Below are 14491 nucleotides of genomic sequence, written 5' to 3'. Positions count from 1 at the left end.
AGAGAGAGAGAGAGAGAGAGAGAGAGAGAGAGAGAGAGAGAGATTGTTACCTAGTCCAAGCCATGGAAATTTCTCTTATTTTCTTTTAGAAGTTTTATATTTTGGCTCATACATACATTTGGCCCATGGAACCATTTTGAACTTATGTTTGTGTAAGAGTTACAGGTCATGAGTCATTTTTCTCCCATAAAAATGGATATCTATTTTTTTCTACTGCCTCAATTGAAAGACTGCTAGGTCACGTTATGACTAAGACACAACTGCCAATCAGCCCTTTTATTCCCTTTCTGCTTCCTTTTTTTCAATTAACATATAATTATTGACTGTCTGTGTTGGGCTTTGTTTCAAATGCTGAGCATCAGCTGGGAACAGAGGGATCTGGTCCCTGGTTTCATGAAGGCCAAGAGGGCCAACAGTTTAACAAAAGAATCATATATACAATGGAATGCTGTTCATTTTTCTTTTGTTAAAATATTTTATTTATTATTTTTGTTTTTATGTGTATGAGTGTATTGCCTGCATGTATGTGAGTGCACCCATATCGTGCAATACCTCGGAAGTCAGAAGAGGGCTTCGGATTCCCCTGGAACTGGAGTTAAGGAGGGCTCGTAGCTGCCATGTGGGTGCTGGGAATTGAACCCGGGTCTTCTGCAAGAGCAATCAGTGCTCTTAACCGCTGAGCCATCTCTCCAGCCCCCACTGTTCAATTTTCAAAAGAAGGAAACCCTGTCCTGTGTTCATATATTTGCAACATGATTGGCCCTAGAAGGCATTGTGCTAAGTGAAATAAGCCAGGCACAGAAGGACAGACAGCATGCCATCTCACTTCACGTGTGGAACTGAGGAGGTTGAACTCAGAAGCAGAGTTCAGAGTGGTGGTTTCCAGAAGCTGGGGTTGTAGAAGGTGGAGCTGAGGGGTGTTGAACAATGAGAAAAACGAAAGTATTCAATGTAATAATAAGACTAGAGCAAAATGAGACAGGGTTAGGACCAGCATTAGGGTGTGCCGGGGTGAGATGGAGGGGGGATACTGAGAAGGCAACCAATGAGCAGAGACCTAAAGGATGGGAGATGGCTGGGCCTCAACTTTTTACAGGTGGCCATTTAAAGCAAAGGCCCTCATCCCCAGCACCGCCATGACCAGCCTGGCCTCCCCTGTAGAGTCCACTGTTATGGCAGGGGCCCCTATAGAGCCATGTCCTATCAGATGTCCACCACATTCCCTTCTGTTTTCTAACTGCTCCAGCACTGCTCACAAAGCTTCAAGGAGATTGGGAATGACTTCAGAGATCTGTCTCCTTCATTCGTTTCTTTAATCCAAAGCACATTAAGTGTTCTTGGAACAACACTACACCCCGGAGAAACAGAGGAATGAATGCACAGACATGGTTACTGCTTCAGCAGTGGCTGGTGTGAGAGGAGGTTTACACACACTTAGGACAGGAGGTCATTGCTCTGCTGGCAAGAAGCACCTCAGGGTGGCTGGGCAGTAACAGCTCTTACTGTTGTATGGCTGCTGGCCTATGCGGTTTTCTCCCAGGTTTTGGGGAAAAACAAAGACACCAGACCCACTGGAGAGAGTGGGATTTGCATGCATTATCCCATTTAATTCTCCTGAAATGCAAAGTTTTCTTTTTTTAATCTATAGCCCAGAGAGGTCAAACAACTTACCTAGAGGCACAGTGAACACTTGATAATGCCAGAACTCTCACTTGGGGCCTCCAGTTCCACTGGCCAGATCTTCCCCCTTGAACCCCCACCTGACAGCTACGATGCCTCCCCAACAGATGAGCCACTTCCTCCTGTCTGTCAAGGCCTGCCTTCCTCCAAAGGAGCCTCCAGCTCTGGCCCAAATCAGTCCCTCCTGTCCTCCCCCACTGCCAAAGCACTAATTAGCACCCCTGGCATTATGGACTCCAGTGTGAGTGAGCAATTGTTCACAGCTTCCCTCTCACTCTCTTGCATCCCTCAAACCCTGAAAGCCTGGCTCTAGGCTATTTCCCTGGGAGGGGTAGGTTGGATGGGGAAGGGAAGCTGTCTAGAGCTTTAAGTGTCCATGTGGAGAGAGTGGCAGCCAGCAGCACCGTCCCTTCTGAAAGGAGCCTCCAGGCAGCCTCTCCTCCAGTCCCAGCCGGCACAGCCTTCCTGACTTGGCATTCTGCTGCGGTGCATATTTGGTTTGAATATGATGGATTTCAAGAGCAGTGGGCGCTTCCAGCATGAGACTCCTGTCTGTCCAAACTGCCTTGTTTCCAGCGGCAGTTTCCATAATAAGTAAACAGAACATTTGTATGTTTGCTGTACTTAAATATTAGTGTTATTCCCTTTATGCATTGCAGTTCTGTTCAACATTTCTTTTGAAAGGTTCGTCTCTTTAAAAAGAAAGTTTATAGCATGAGGGAGGTAACTCAGCTGGCAGAGCGCTTACCTAGCATGCCAGAAGCCCGAGGTTCAAATCCCAGCACTCCATGAACTGGGAGTATGGTGTGTGCTTGTCATCTTAGCATAAGGGAAGTGGAGACAGAAGGATCAAGAGTGGAGGGTCATCCTCAGCTACAGAACAAGTTGGAGACAAGCCTGGGATACTTGAGACTCAATTTAAAAAGAAAAAAAAAGTTTAGACCTCAAAGATTCCAACATTACTGCCTTGTTGCTACCACTGTGGTCCAAGGACCTGCAGCCTTGGGCATGGCCCATGGTGAGGATGTCAGAGCCATCATTTACTGCTTCCACTGCCCCAGCATTCCTATTACAGGTGTGCACCACCACACCCAGCTGTTTAAATGGGTGCTGGGGACAGAAACTCAAGCGCTCTGGCTTGTATGGTAAGCAGTTTACTGACTGAGCATCTCCCAGCACCCCTGCCTCACTTTATGATAACACAGTAGTGTTGTCACTTTTTTGTGATACAACTGTGTCATCACTTACTGGGCATTTGTCTACTTCACAGGACCAAGAGCCCCGGGAGGGCAGGGATCTGTCTACCTCTAGCCTTTATCGTATCCCCAACCTGATATAGCTCAGGTCAGAAATATGTGATGAGCAACTGAAGAGGGTTGTGAGGTCAGAAGAGGCAGAGCAGGTGGAAGCACGTGATGCAGAACTCATTGCACAGGCACTAGGTGAGAAGCTGGAACGTCGTCCGTCGTATGCAGGCTGTAGTCAGTCTCCAGCAAGCCTTACCTGACGCCCACATGGAGGTGGAAATTTCAAATAAATAGAGTGGTGACTGCAGACAGCTTCAGAGGGGCTGGCAAGAGTTTGCTGGGGTTGCTACACGGCTGGAGAGGGCACTGAGCAGCCAGAGGGATAGTGACGGCAGATATCTGTGGGTGGTAACTGAGAGCAGCTGAGGTCAGGGTCACACACTGTGGAGGCTAAGGCCGGCAAAGAGGTGGGTGGTGAGCGCAGGGAGCTGGTGCTGAGCTGCAGGCAGCTGGAAGGAAGGGCTACTCAGGTGGAGAGCTGGGAGCAGAAGAGCCTGTGAATACTCACTCATGTCTGTGGTAGTGGCATGCTTGGACCACATAGGCCCTAGGACTCTTCCACAGCACCCGCCCTGCTTCCTCCCTTTACCTAACAAAGTATGCCAAGGAGACCCCAGAGGATGTCTGTCCCCCGAGTCCTCAGACAAAGTTTGTCCACAGTCCCGGGTGATGTCCTAGGACACCAATTTCCTTTCCTCCCGTGGTCCAGCCTTTTGGTTCCTAAATGGGCTGTGCTACTCTTTTGGAGAGCCCTTCCCCCTTCCTTTCAGAACTTAATTCCAGTTTGACTTTCTCAGAGGGCCCGAGTCAGAGTCTGCTTCTCCATCCTCCTCCAGTTCTTCATCCTGAAAAACACTGATTATGGTCCTTTTGGGCATACCTGTCAGGCTTTCTGGGAGCTTCCAGAAAGCATGAACCATGACTCTGTGACCACTGCAGACTTAGCACCTGGTCCAGAATCTGGTATGCAGCAGGTGCTCACACATAAACAGAGGATGGATGGAAGAGCTGAACCCATGGCTTAGTGGACAGAGGTGGAGGAAAACAAAGTAGCTCTCATTAATTGAGAGCCTACTGTGTGTCAGGCCCCATGATCCGCTATCTCCTTCTAGCAGATATGTATACTTCAGCCTTTGTCCATCTTTCCAGAGAGTTGGAAGTTCCCCATTTCCTCCTGCCTCTTCCAGGAGGAATGAAACATTCCTCCCTGCCCTCTGCCACAGCTTCTCTGTAGCAAGGAAGGAGCCAGTGGCCTCTAGACCTCAGTCTACAAATGCTAGGAGAGGGCTTCACCTCGAGATGATCCATGAGGTCCAATTGTGCCAGAAGTGACCTGCACAGTGACAAGGCCACTTGCCATAGCCAGTAAAGTGTCTTCCTGGTTCTTCTTGACTCCATGTCACATGCTCCATCTGCCTAAGCTGTCTACCAGATTCTTACACATCCTGAAAGTGGCACACCACCTAGATTCAGGCAGTCACACAGTCCACTTAGAGACATCAAGGAACGATAGCCTTTAGAAAGTACTGGCTGGATGCAGGCATTGCTCTGAACTGAAGCTCAGAGAGGTGAAGGAAGCTGCCCAAGGTCACACAGCCAGCTCATGACAGAGCTGGGCTCTGGGCCCTGGCAGGTAGGCTCCAGGGTCCTTGTTATAACAGTACCCCTGTCACAGATGCACAGCACAGCCAGACAAGACACAGACTCATAAAATTTACACCCCCATACACCACACACACACTTTCCCAGTGAAGCGAGCCCATGACTCTGGCCTTCTTCCTATTTCTACCCCCGGAGTGCATTTAGCACCCTCCTCCCCTAGCTGACTAAAAGCCTTCAGAGCCAGAAAGGGTCTCTTAGGTACTACTCAGCTCTCTCTCAAACGCATCTGCATCGGCAGTCTTTCTGTGGCCTGACGAAACTGAGGCTGGGTTAGCCCTGCCCTTGAAGTTCCCTTGGATACTGTGGGACCCACAGCCAGGGTTGGCAGGGTTCTTTCTCTGAAGCCCAAGCACTCACGGCAGTAAGCGAAATGCCTCCTGTATCTCTGTCCCATTAATTCCAAGGTGAAGAGGGCCCGAGTCCTGTCTGGTATAGCTGGCCTTATATCTCACCAACTGGGCACAGGGTAGGCACACACACAGCTGGCAAAGAACCAAGCAGGGACAGAGGAAGCCAGCAGGAGAGGAGGGAACAGGCAGGTGCCCAGAGTGACAGAAATCCAGGTGGGAACGGAGCTTCTACAGGAGCACAGGTCTGTGATGTGGCAGGTGGGTGGCTGCTCTTGAACCTGATTCCTTTACTTCCTGGCTGTGTGGTGTTGGGCAAGTGGCTGGGCTCTCTGTGTTTCGGGCTTTTCTTCTGTAAAATGGAGATGGTGACAGAACTCTCAGGGTTGTTGAGAGGATTGTTGTTAATGAGGCAATCTTGCAGAGAACTTCTTACAGTGCCTAGGATATCGTAAGCGTGTGGTAAATCTTATTACCCATAGTGACCATGATGAAGATTAAGCTTCCAAAGAAAAGTGGGTTGTGTCAGGGTAAGGCTAGGACTTAAGGAGCCCAGGGGCAAGTCTGGGACTCAAGGGGGCCCAAGGGTGAAGTAGGAACATAAGGATGCCCAGGGGTAAGGCTAGACCCAAGGAGGCCTAAGGGGAAGTTGGGACTCAAGGGGGCTCGGGGTGAAATTGGGATTTAAAGACGTCCCAGAAGTAAGCTGAGAACTTGAGGGGCCCAGGGGCAAGGCTGGGTTCTCCACAGGGCCCAGGGGCAAGCTCAAGGGGCTCAGGGGCAAGCCTTTTATTCAACAGGGCTGAGGGACAAGCTTGGGCCTCAAGAGGGCCCAGGGGCAAGTCTGGGTTTTAAGGGACCCCAAGGGCAAGACTGACTCTTGTATACGCTTGTATCACTCTGGCTCTGAGCGCCTACAGTTCTTCAGATGGGCTGTCTGCTCTTGGCCTTTGCATCTCTGTTCCTTCTGACTAGAGTGTTCTTCCTTCAGTCTCTTTGAATGAACCCCTGCTTAGCCTCAGTCCTCACACTTAAGCTTCACTGCCTGGAAAGGCCTTCTTGGTCTGGCTTAGATGTCCTTTCTTGAGACTCCTAAGGCCACCTATACACCCCATCAGGACCTTTGTGCCTTATATGGGACAATGATTATCCCCAACTGTCTTCTATGAAGGCAGGATCCCTGTGCATCCTTCTCAGAACAGAATTCCCCAAGACTCACGAGCTGGGACCCTGGGTACTAAACAGACACATGGAGAAAGAAGGAAAGAAACACTGGTATGTTTAGTAATAGTGATGGCCCGTCAAACCCAGGTGTTGTTTCTTGCAGACTATGATGTTAATTTTGAATATCAAACTGATCAAATTAAAGAAAGATCTACCTGGTCTATTAGTGAGGGACAACTGAGGGTTTTTCCAGAGAGAATTAGCTGCTTGGAGAAGACCTGCGCTGGACGTGGGCAGCCGTCCCGCGGGTTAGAGCTCCAGACTGGATAAAGAGGGAAAGAGGAGAAAGCCGGGTGAGTGCCCACTCCCACTTTCCTTGCTCCTTCAGTGGCCCAGATGTGAGCAAGCTCCTGCTGCCATGGTTTCCCATCATGCATGACTGTATTCCCTCAAAGTATCAGCCAAATAACACCATCCTCCCTGAGTTACTATGTCACAGAAAAGAAGCTATCAGAAGGACCAAATCCCCACTCCTGTCCTAGCACCTGGAAGGCAAGAAATGTGCCCAGAGCATCCTGTGGATCAGGCTTCCTAATATTTAACCCTATCTTCTCCCTCAGTAGCTGCAGGACCAGCAAAGTCACTGAACTTTTATCTTCCTCAAGTTTTTCCTCCATGAAATGGAAACAGTAACTCTCTGCTTGGAGCTGCCAGAGGACACGTATTACCCAGGAGGAATGCTAGGGGACAGAATGCTGGTAAGGATGGAGTCTGAGCATCACCCGCTAGAGTCCCCTGTCTCCACGGGGTCGTGTCCTTCCCAGTCACCTCAGACAGCCCCATATCAGCTGGTCCTATTTACTAATCTGACCACGCCCAACCCATTCTACTTGCAGACTGAGTCCTGTGCACAGGGGTATCTCTGATCATCTCTACCCCAGCACCCTACACAGGACCCCACCCAGAGTAAACTCAAGTCCTTCCTCTCTCCCTCCCTTCCTCCCCTCCCTTCTTCTCTGGCTTCCTCCTTCCTCCCCTCTCCCCTTCCTCCCCTCCTCTTTCCAACTTCCCAGCTCCTAACTAGCCTCTTTCCCTTCTCCCCTCCCTTCCCACCTCTCTCCTTGAACACTAGCGTGGGATATAGACCTATGCCTCTCGCCCCTTTCTCCTGCTACTCTCCCGTGTCCCACCACCTACCACTTCTACTGAACCCAGGTCCAGAGGTACAAGAAGAACTTCAAGGAAGCCGAAGCAGCATCCACAGAGCACGTTCTGGATGTGAGAACTGCTAGATGCAGGGGCCATGCACTGGTCACTTTGTGGAATTTTAAATCTACCCAAGGAGGTGGCACTGGTGTTTCCATCTTATAATTGAGGGCCAGAGCAACCCAAGGCTGCCCATTGTCACATCCTAGCAGAGCCAATGGCCTCATCCCAAGTATAAGGCTTCTTCAGCAAAACTCCCAGCCTGATGCTGGACCAGTGAGAGTAGTATTTAGGAGCAAGGAGGCCCAGTCCACTCAGGTCCCATCAGGCGGTGACGCCTCCCTCCATCACTTCTGCCTTGAATCAGGCCTGCTCTGAACTGGAGTAGACACTCTGAGTCCTCTGGGTCAGAAGATGCTCCAGGTAGGCAGAGGAGCCTCAGCTCATATGGGTCACAAAAGTCAAGTTAGAATCAGGGGGGAGGGAGGAGGAGGGGGAGGAGGAGGAGGAGGAGGAAGCCAGAGGCCACACCCCCGGGATGAAATTTGTAGGTAAGGTATGCCCAGGCCAGGCATCCTCCAGGTGGGTCCTGAGACCCACTCTCACCTGGGTGTCCTGCCTCCTATACCAGTTCCCACACAGGGCTTATCAGAGAACATTCAAGCCCACTTTCCCTCTCTTCCTCCTTGCTTCCCTCCCTTCTTACTTCCTTTTTTGCTCCCTCCCGTAGATAAGTGGTTCAAGAGCAATGATGAGGAGTCGTTCACCTTTGCCCGCATGCTGATCGCACAGGAAGGGCTGCTGTGTGGTGAGTGGCCGGGTGGGCCCTGTGGGTGGCGAGGTAAGGGACAGTACCAGCTGTGTGCCCTCTGCTGCCTTGCAGTCCAGAGCCATGAAAGCCATGGTCATGCTTAGCCTTCAGGACTGCAGCACGTGCCCTTCTCAGGTAGGGCTGTCTATTTGTCCGTCTGTCCAGGCTCTTAGCTCAGCCTGCTTGTCCTCTGCAGCCCCTTGGGGGCCACTGTGCAGATGAGAGCAGGAGGCACGGAGCAACGGCTTCAAACTGCCCTTCTTCCCTCCCTCCCTGCCTCCCTCCCTCCCTCCCTCCCTCCTTCCTTCAACTTCCCATCTCCTAACTGCCCCTACTTTGGGGTTCATCAACCCGTGTCTAGACCCTTGTCAGCTTGTCCTTAGTCATCTCCTGCCCCTGTTCTTGACTCCACACTCAATCCCAGCCCTTGGCTCAACTGGGTCTCAATGTGGCAAATGGAACCCTGAGCAATCTGCGCCTTGAGCTTCCTTGGCAGGTTGAATCAGCACATTCCGCTCAGCTGTGACAGCGACTCTGGTTCCTTGGCTCAGCATCAAAGGCCCTGGAATGATCAGCAAATAGCTTTTCAAAGAGTAGAGAAGTGAAATATTTGAGGACATAATTTTTAATTTCAGTTTGGTGCCCTGTGCATTTGGGTGTCAGGAGGGACATTTGTGGAGCTGCCGGCACGGGGAGCATGTGACGTCAAGCATCCTCAGTAGCCAGGCTGGGAGGCAGCCGAGGCAGCAGCAGAGAGAGTGGAGTGCGGTCTGAGCATCTTTCTAACTGGAGGGCTGTGGAGTTCAAGTTCACTTTGGAATCCTCGAGGCAGGGCCACCACCAAACATAAAAGGAGCATCTATGGATACCACAGAAGAGGGCACACTGTCCATAAGTCCCTGGACTACTATGGAGGGAAGGCCACAGGTGGTCACTTGCATAGCACCTGTGGACTCTGTGTGTGGTGTTGCCTCTATCTAAAGCAAGCTGGCACATGGAATTTTATCACAGCAAGACTCTGGGTAGCAAGACATTGTATGGTATTCCCCAACTTACGTGACATTCTGTGTGAGTTTGTGCATGTGAGTATGTGTGCACGTGCCAGTGAGAACACTTGGAAGGGGAAGGGCTCATAGATCTATTTCATGTCTTTGCATTCTCAGATCAGCCCATTCATTTACTGCAAACACAATTACTGTATACCAGGTCCTGTAGGGACTAGGGATAGAGCAGTGAACTAAACCAAGCGTGTATCAACTCTGATTCAATAGAAAGCTAATAATAAAAAGATGTGTCCATCGGGTGTTGGGTGATTATATGTGTCATGGAGAACCAAGCTTGTTGAGAGGCATACAGGGGGATGGACGGGAGTACAGTTGGGTAGAGCAGATCAGGTAGGGTTTCCCTGGAGCCTGGGATGGATCCTAAGAACATGCACAGGGGCCCTCCCTCTCCTCTCCGAACTCAGCCTGCACTGGCTCCTGCAGGACAGGCTGGAGCTGGCTGGCTCCAGGCAGGTGTATGGAGCTCCAGCAGTGCAGAGTGCCTGGCCTGAGCTGGCTGAACGGAGTCCACTCAGCCCCCTCCTTGGATGTACCTGGCTCACAGTGTCTATGCTCTGTGCTGCCTTTGTCCTTTGCCTTATGAGACACTCAAAGGTAGAGGGAACATTCATTCAAATGAGCTACAGTGACAGGGGCCAGAGCTCCAGTCCTGAGATGACTTCTGGGAGAAGCTTCTGGAACCCAGTGACTTCACTGTGCAGGTTCTGAGATGGTCCTGGTCATCCTTTCTGATCCTCAAAGTAATGCTCAAATTTTTGCAGGGGTTTTTCCTCAGCCTGTGCTGAGACAGCCAATGCTCAGCCCTTGACTTGGGCTACCTGTTGTCCAATGGAGGATGCATACAGGAAAAGATGCATAACAGATGTATAACACTGGACAGGCCACTTAAACACCTCTGGGCCTCAGTTTCTTCATCTATAAAATGGCGATAGTCTTCTGAGGCTTTTGCAAGGATTTAATGGACTACAATATACGGAGTACTTAGTCCATGTAGTACAACTCACTCCTTGGGGACAAACAACCTGACTTGCTTGTATTTGTGGACAAACAGCCTGACCTGGGCCCATTGTGGTGCCTGGTTGTAGATGTAGGTTCATAAGAAAAGTCAGGCTGAGCAAATGGCAGGACGAATCCCTTCTGCATGTGGAGTTCAGTTTCTGGAGCCATGTGAGATTTGTGCATGCCCATGTGACCCACAGACAACTCTCGCAGGCTGCTATAAAGTCATCCCCAGCACCTGGTCCTGTGAGCCTCTGCATTGTGTATTTGAGCCTTTGATATACAGGGGATGTTTGCCAAGGGAGAAAAATGTTATTGGACATTTTTTTTTGTGGTTGTAAAGATTACTTCTTGATGAAAACACACACAAAGAAAGACTTACAAGCTGCCCTTAAGGTAGGCAAATGAATGATATGTGTTTACAGCATCTGAGCCTTTGCTCTGGGCTCTCAGCTCTGGCAGGCCTGGAGCAGAGGTGGAGAAGCATCTGCAGCCATGTGTCAGGGCTGAGGTCAGCCTGCGCCAAAGCCACAGAGGCCATGGTTTGAATTTCACCCTCCTCTTTTATCTTAGCTTGTTTATGTTGTCCTACTAAGGACCCAGCCTCTTCTCTGATGTCTAGTCTGGTCTACGCCCTCTTCCCAAGCTGGAGGGAGTGTCCACTGTTTGTGCATGAGGTGGAGGGGGGGTCTCAGGTCTTTCCCATGTGAGAGCCACTTCCTGAACTCTAAATATAGGCAAGCATGCATGGTTGTCTCTTTAAGGCCCCTCTTGCTCTGAGTGCAGTTTCCTGCATGTGAGAGGCAGACAAGATGAGGTTGTAGGGAAGAGGAAGAGCCATCGTCTCCAGACAGCTGCATACACTTGACTTCTCATTGTCAACGTGATGGAATTTGAAATCACCTAGGAGACACACCTCTGTGACATTGTTTCCAGGGGTGTTTAACTGAGGAGGAAAGACCCACCCTGAGTGTGGGCAGCACCATCCCATGGCCTGGGGTCCCAGACTAGATAAAAAAGAGGAAAAGCAGAAAGCCATGAAGTGCCAGAACTCCCTTACTACCTGCTCCCTGGTCTTCCCAGATGGGAGAAGTCCCAGTGGTGTGCTGCCACCGCCATGGGCTCAGCCATACCATCTCCACCATGGTGGACTCTGCTCTCTCAAACCATGAGCCAGAATGAGTCCTTCCTCCTGCAAGTTGTATTTTATCCTATATTTGGTCACAGCAACAGGAAAAGTAACTGATACTTTTCCTATGCTCACCAGAGCACTGCCCTTCTGCTGGTGGGAGCCTTGTCTGAGTCAACCCCAGAGCACCCCAGGCCTACAGAGCCTAGTTAGACCTACATGGATGGGTGAATAAGGAGGTGCAGGTTAGTCTCTCCAGGCTACTTTTGACCCCCCATCTCCTTGCATGCATCACGCTTGACCTCTTCCTCTTTAGCTGCATAGCTGCCTCCTCTTTTTCCCTTCCATTGTAGGAACCCTTTGGGGCCATTCCAGGGTGCTGGGCAATCAGCCCCCCACCTCCTAAGGCAGCTGGGTTCTGGTGTGGCTCAAGCTGGTTGAAGAAGGGGTTAGAAGCAGACAGGGCCTAGGTCAAGATGGGTGGCCAGGAGCTGGGACTTGAAGCATCAAGGGACAAGCTGCAGTCCTCTCTCAGCTTGATACATATCGGTTTCTTGTTCCCACTATAGTAAATCGCTATAGACTGGGTGGCCAAGGACAACACAAGCGTGTTCTCTTTCAGTTCTGTGGCCAGAAGTCCAAAGTCAGTCTCACCAGTCTAAGGCTAGTCAAGCTGTGGGTGGGGCTGGTGCCTTCTGGAGGCTTGGAGGAGAATGTCTTTGATTTCCTTTCTGTTTCTTGGATGATCTCATTCCTTGGCTGGTGACCCTCCCCGATCATGAAAACCTCCTGTTCCCAAGGTCACATCTTCTGCCACTGACTCTAATTCTCCTGTCTCCCTTTCTTCAGGACCCCAGGGACACTGGGACCTTCTGGATAATCCAGAGTCATCGCCCTGTCTTTGTACCAAAATTTTTAAATTTCATTTATTTTATTTTATTTTATTTTATTTTATTTTATGTGTATTAGTGTTTTTCCCACATGTCTGTAAGTGTACCACATGCATGCAATGCCTGCAGAAGCCAGAAGAGTTGTTTTGAATGCCCTTGAACTCGAGTTACCGATAGTTATTACTGCCATGTGTATGCTGGGAATGGAACCCGGGTCCTCTGGAAGAGCAAGTGTTCTTAACCACTGAGGCATCTCTCCAGCCCCTCCCCATCTTAGTTATACTGTCAGGGTCTCTTAGTGTGGATCATTCCATGCCCAGGTCCGGTAATTATGGTGTGAATAGATATCTTTGGGTACGGTTACTATGAAGCCAGCCAGCGTGAAAATGAAAAACTGTGAATAAATAACCATGAAATAAAGGAATTCCTATGAGCTCTAAGGTTGCAGTACGATACAGACTGAACTAAGAGGTGTGATAGGATCCTGCTTTGCCTCCGGAGCCAGCAGGGCTGGGCCTAATCCTGTTCCTTCTTCCTCTACTCACATCTACCACATTTTGGTCTTTTTGAGACAGTCTCCCTGTAGTCCCAGCTGGCCTGGAACTCACTATGTAGACCAGGCTTGCTTTGAACTCACAGAGATCTGCCTGTCTCTGCTTGGATTTAAGGCGTGCAACACCACGCCTGGCTTTCCCATCTGCCTTTTAACCAGACTCGACCCTGCTTAGCTTCCAAGATCAGTTGGGCTCAGTGTTTATCCTTTTCTCATGTCCTGTCAGGGTTCACTGTGTTGCGTGCTGCCTAGTCACCAGTGAGTTCCTACAGTGCCCACTGTCCATTCTCCCTGCCTGCCTTTGGCCAGGACAACATTTAGGGGTCAGCAGATATGAGTGGTTGTCAGGAACCTAAATATGCTATCCTCTCATAAACAGTGACCTGGAATCACTTCCCTAGTTAGTACCTATGACAGGAATGTGGACACCATAAATATTTTCCTCCTGGGTAGCAGGAAACATCAAACATGCGCTCAGATGGGCCACTGTCTCCACCCTCATTGGTCCTTTGCCTCGGCACATCTTATAGACCTAAAGCTTGTCATTACCCTACATGTATCCCAGACTCCTGGAACCCTTGGAGACGCCAAGCCTCAAGAGTTGTTAGGTAAAGGCCAGGGTCCTGGGGGACACACTCCTTCCCCCATCTCTGAGTAGATACCACTCATCCAGCTGAAGGTGGGGCCCAGACGGGCCTTCTTGTCTTTCAGAAAGGGCCAACAGCAACTAACTCTACTGACCTCCAGTGTCCTTATTGGAGGCTGTGCATCTAGGAGCTGCCCTGAAGCTGGTAGCTGTGTCTCCACCCACACATAGGAAAGGACATTGGGATGTGTCCAGCATCACACAAAAGCTGACTTGGGGGTATCAGGAGAAAGGCTCAACCCTGGACTGAGATTCCAAAGTTCCTCCCATTCCTGAGAATTTGGGAGGTTTTAGGAAGGTGAGCCACGAGCATCTGTTTCCATGAGACCACTTCTGCCCACACCAAGGGCCCAAGGTCACTGCAAACGTGGTCCACGTGGGGCCTCCAGGGAGCACAAAACCCCGCATCCATCTACTACTATGTGTTAATTATGAGCCTTGCTCTGCTTTCCTCTGTGGAAGGTGCCCTTGGTTGTGGTCTTTCTAACCACCAGCCAGTTAAGAACCAGTGCCTCAGACACCACAAGGGCCGTCATAATGACGACGATAATGGCTCTGATAATGATCACAGCGCTCATTTGCAGTGTTTAAGCTGTCCCAGACACAGTGCTAAGCTCTCCACATACATTATCCCAATTAATCCTCCCTGAAGCCCCATTAGCACCAGCCTAATTTCACTGATGAGGAAACTGAGGCTGGGGAATGATGTTGGTGCAGATGGCTGACTCAGGAGGGTGGCAGAGCAGGCTCTGTTGAACAGCATGCCTCTTGCGTTTTCATAGATCTGCATTACGAGCTGGAGTTTGCCACTTAACCTGATAAGTGACTTGGTTAGTCATTTTCCAGTGATGGCGCCCAGGGAAGCAAGAGGGAACATTACGGGCAACCCAAGAAAGGAAGGGTTTATTTTGGTTCACAGTTAAAGACTACAGTCTACCGTGGCAGGGAAGGTTTGGTGGCAGGAGCTTGAAGCAGTTAGCCACACTGTGCCCACAGTCAGGAAGCAGAGAGAGATGAATGCTGGTGCTCAGCT

At 50.3% G+C, this 14491-nt stretch overlaps 1 protein-coding gene across 1 annotated transcript in view; it reads left to right on the top strand.

Annotated features, from left to right (window-relative positions):
• Positions 1-14491, top strand: part of Csmd2 (CUB and Sushi multiple domains 2) — a 633859-nt gene that overhangs the window by 183718 nt on the left and 435650 nt on the right. The window contains exons 3-5 of the mRNA XM_029561678.1: positions 1726-1921; positions 3824-3950; positions 8097-8174. Coding sequence (XP_029417538.1) covers positions 1726-1921; positions 3824-3950; positions 8097-8174 — 401 coding nt within the window. The remainder of the gene's footprint in view (positions 1-1725; positions 1922-3823; positions 3951-8096; positions 8175-14491) is intronic.

Source organism: Nannospalax galili, unplaced genomic scaffold (assembly GCF_000622305.1).
Source record: "Nannospalax galili isolate Female #2095 unplaced genomic scaffold, S.galili_v1.0 scaffold473, whole genome shotgun sequence".
Classification (NCBI taxonomy): Eukaryota; Metazoa; Chordata; class Mammalia; order Rodentia; family Spalacidae; genus Nannospalax; species Nannospalax galili.
This window is presented reverse-complemented; position numbering and strand designations above follow the sequence as displayed.